Source organism: Oncorhynchus keta, unplaced genomic scaffold (assembly GCF_023373465.1).
Source record: "Oncorhynchus keta strain PuntledgeMale-10-30-2019 unplaced genomic scaffold, Oket_V2 Un_scaffold_515_pilon_pilon, whole genome shotgun sequence".
NCBI lineage: Eukaryota > Metazoa > Chordata > Actinopteri > Salmoniformes > Salmonidae > Oncorhynchus > Oncorhynchus keta.
The window spans coordinates 2,258,512-2,262,059 of NW_026290954.1; the positions used below are offsets into that span (position 1 = coordinate 2,258,512).

The 3,548-nt window shown below is 52.5% G+C and overlaps 1 protein-coding gene across 1 annotated transcript; it reads right to left on the bottom strand.

Moving 5' to 3' along the window:
• Positions 1 to 356: 356 nt before the first annotated feature.
• On the bottom strand, positions 357 to 3,095 carry LOC127928974 (uncharacterized). Its single transcript, XM_052516615.1, has 3 exons — positions 3,034 to 3,095; positions 1,139 to 1,269; positions 357 to 883 (listed from the first exon to the last, which is right to left on the bottom strand). The coding sequence occupies exons 1-3, from the start codon at positions 3,093 to 3,095 to the stop codon at positions 357 to 359; spliced, it is 720 nt and encodes a 239-aa protein (XP_052372575.1).
• Between the last annotated feature and the right edge of the window lie 453 nt (positions 3,096 to 3,548).

The window sequence follows — 3,548 nt, forward strand, 5'->3', positions numbered from 1 at the left end:
TAGTTCTTTGACCGACGGTTTAGACAGCACTTCCCTTCAACCGGTGCAACGGCTGAAGTGTGGGTGTCTTGCCAAACAGTTGGCTGGTCCCTGCTTCACACAGCAGGACTGAGCGGAGATGTAAGGGTCACAGTGACATTCCAGGCAGGCTGCTTGTCCTTGTGCTTCAACAGAAAGCAAAAATTCACATTCCATGAAATTATTACCGTGAAGAATGTCCCACCCAACACGGCCCTAACCACCAACCCCAGGGTGCCTCCGACATAGTGCCCTATTCTGTATTGTAGTGCACTACTTTTGACCCAATAGGACCCATAGGTAGCGCACTATATAGGGAAAAGTGTGCCATTTAGGATTCAGACACACTCCGGCCCCCCTCTCTGGCACCCCCCCACTCCGCCCCCCCCTCTCTGGCCCCCACTCCGGCCCCCCTCTGCCCCCTCTCCGGCCCCCACTCCGGCCCCCCCCTCTCTGGCACCCCCACTCCGGCCCCCTCTCCGGCCCCCTCTGCCCCCCTCTCCGGCCCCCACTCTGGCCCCCTCCGCCCCCCTCCAGCCCCCCTCTGGCCCCCTCTCTAGTCCCCCTCTTCGGCACCCCCCTCTCTGGTCCCCCCGTCCGGCCTCCCCTCCGGCATCCCCCTCTCTGTTCCCCCTCTCCGGCCCCCTCCTCCGCCCCCCTCCGTCCCCCCACTCTGGCCCCCTCTCCGGCCCCCTCTCTGGCCCCCCTCTAGCACCCCCTCTCTGGTCCCCCTCTCTGGCCCCCTCTCCGGCCCCCCATTCTGCCCCCTCTCCGGCCCCCTCTCTGCCCCCCTCTGGCCCCCCTCCGGCACCCCCTCTCTGGTCCCCCTCTCCGGCCCCTCTCAGGCCCCCAATCTGCCCCCCCACTGCGGGCCCGGGTTAATGACTCACTGTTATTTCCATAGAAAGTTTTTTTTTAAATGCCCTAAAAGATTTTGTTCCTGTATTTACTCTGTCAGTTTAGATGGTTGCTAGCTGGAAATAGTAGATGATTTTAGAGGAGGAGGAGAGTCCACATTGTTATTCCTGGCAGGTGATGGAGTGAATTGCCTAGACATTTGACAGGTACCACTTGTGCACGTTGGTTGATGGAGAGAAAGTCATAAACAAGAAGCCCGTACTGTAGTCAGGAGTATCTTCCTGGCTACCCAAACGGTACGACAACCCACGGACGTTAGCTTCTTCTCCACAACGAGTCTGGATCTGAGTACCTCCCTGACCCTTCACCGAATGCCAACACGTTCGAGGTCGTCTGATTGGTCCAGAAACAGATGGGTTGGATCAGAGACGAGACACACGTGATAATCTGATTGGTTAGAGACGATCCAATCGCTGATGACTTTTTTGTTTTGTAAAGCACCCCTCGTGTGCCTCTCGTCACCACACACGACTTCAACGACGGCACTGTCAGTGAATGACAGAGCAGCAGGATAATGTAGTCATCAGGCTGGGCGGTCTCTACTATACTGTCAGATTAGTGAATGCAAGAGCAGCAGGATAATGTAGTCATCAGGCTGGGAGGTCTCTGCTATACTGTCAGATTAGTGAATGCAAGAGCAGCAGGATAATGTAGTCATCAGGCTGGGCGGTCTCTGCTATACTGTCAGATTAGTGAATGCAAGAGCAGCAGGATAATGTAGTCATCAGGCTGGGCGGTCTCTGCTATACTGTCAGATTAGTGAATGCAAGAGCAGCAGGATAATGTAGTCATCAGGCTGGGCGGTCTCTGCTATACTGTCAGATTAGTGAATGCAAGAGCAGCAGGATAATGTAGTCATCAGGCTGGGCGGTCTCTGCTATACTGTCAGATTAGTGAATGCAAGAGCAGCAGGATAATGTAGTCATCAGGCTGGGCGGTCTCTACTATACTGTCAGATTAGTGAATGCAAGAGCAGCAGGATAATGTAGTCATCAGGCTGGGCGGTCTCTGCTATACTGTCAGATTAGTGAATGACAGAGCAGCAGGATAATGTAGTCATCAGGCTGGGAGGTCTCTGCTATACTGTCAGATTAGTGAATGACAGAGCAGCAGGATAATGTAGTCATCAGGCTGGGCGGTCTCTGCTATACTGTCAGATTAGTGAATGACAGAGCAGCAGGATAATGTAGTCATCAGGCTGGGCGGTCTCTGCTATACTGTCAGATTAGTGAATGCAAGAGCAGCAGGATAATGTAGTCATCAGGCTGGGCGGTCTCTGCTATACTGTCAGATTAGTGAATGCAAGAGCAGCAGGATAATGTAGTCATCAGGCTGGGCGGTCTCTGCTATACTGTCAGATTAGTGAATGACAGAGCAGCAGGATAATGTAGTCATCAGGCTGGGCGGTCTCTGGTATACTGTCAGATTAGTGAATGACAGAGCAGCAGGATAATGTAGTCATCAGGCTGGGCGGTCTCTGCTATACTGTCAGATTAGTGAATGACAGAGCAGCAGGATAATGTAGTCATCAGGCTGGGCGGTCTCTGCTATACTGTCAGATTAGTGAATGCAAGAGCAGCAGGATAATGTAGTCATCAGGCTGGGCGGTCTCTGCTATACTGTCAGATTAGTGAATGACAGAGCAGCAGGATAATGTAGTCATCAGGCTGGGCGGTCTCTGCTATACTGTCAGATTAGTGAATGACAGAGCAGCAGGATAATGTAGTCATCAGGCTGGGCGGTCTCTGCTATACTGTCAGATTAGTGAATGACAGAGCAGCAGGATAATGTAGTCATCAGGCTGGGCGGTCTCTGCTATACTGTCAGATTAGTGAATGACAGAGCAGCAGGATAATGTAGTCATCAGGCTGGGAGGTCTCTGCTATACTGTCAGATTAGTGAATGACAGAGCAGCAGGATAATGTAGTCATCAGGCTGGGCGGTCTCTGCTATACTATAATACATACCATTTGCCATTTGAAAGTCAGGAACACACACACACACACACACCCACACACCACATTTCCGGAAGGCGTGTGGTCAGTGCGTGGCAACTGATTATAGAACGATGATATGACTGGCTAAATGAAGCATTACCTGTCCAGGTCATTGGAGTCGTTGGCTTTAGGAGGCAGGAGGTACCCCTCGAGACCTGCCATTCAGACGTTGACTTTAGGAGGCAGGAGATAACCCTCAAGACCTGCCATTCAGACGTTGACTTTAGGATGCAGGAGATAACCCTCGAGACCTGCCATTCAGTCGTTGACTTTAGGAGGCAGAAGATAACCCTCGAGACCTGCCATTCAGACGTTTGCTTTAGGAGGCAGGAGATAACCCTCGAGACCTGCCATTCAGACGTTTGCTTTAGGATGCAGGAGATAACCCTCGAGACCTGCCATTCAGTCGTTGACTTTAGGAGGCAGGAGATAACCCACGAGACCTGCCATTCAGACGTTTGCTTTAGGAGGCAGGAGATAACCCTCGAGACCTGCCATTCAGACGTTTGCTTTAGGAGGCAGGAGATAACCCTCGAGACCTGCCATTCAGACGTTGACTTTAGGAGGCAGGAGATAACCCTCGAGACCTGCCATTCAGTCGTTGGCTTTAGGAGG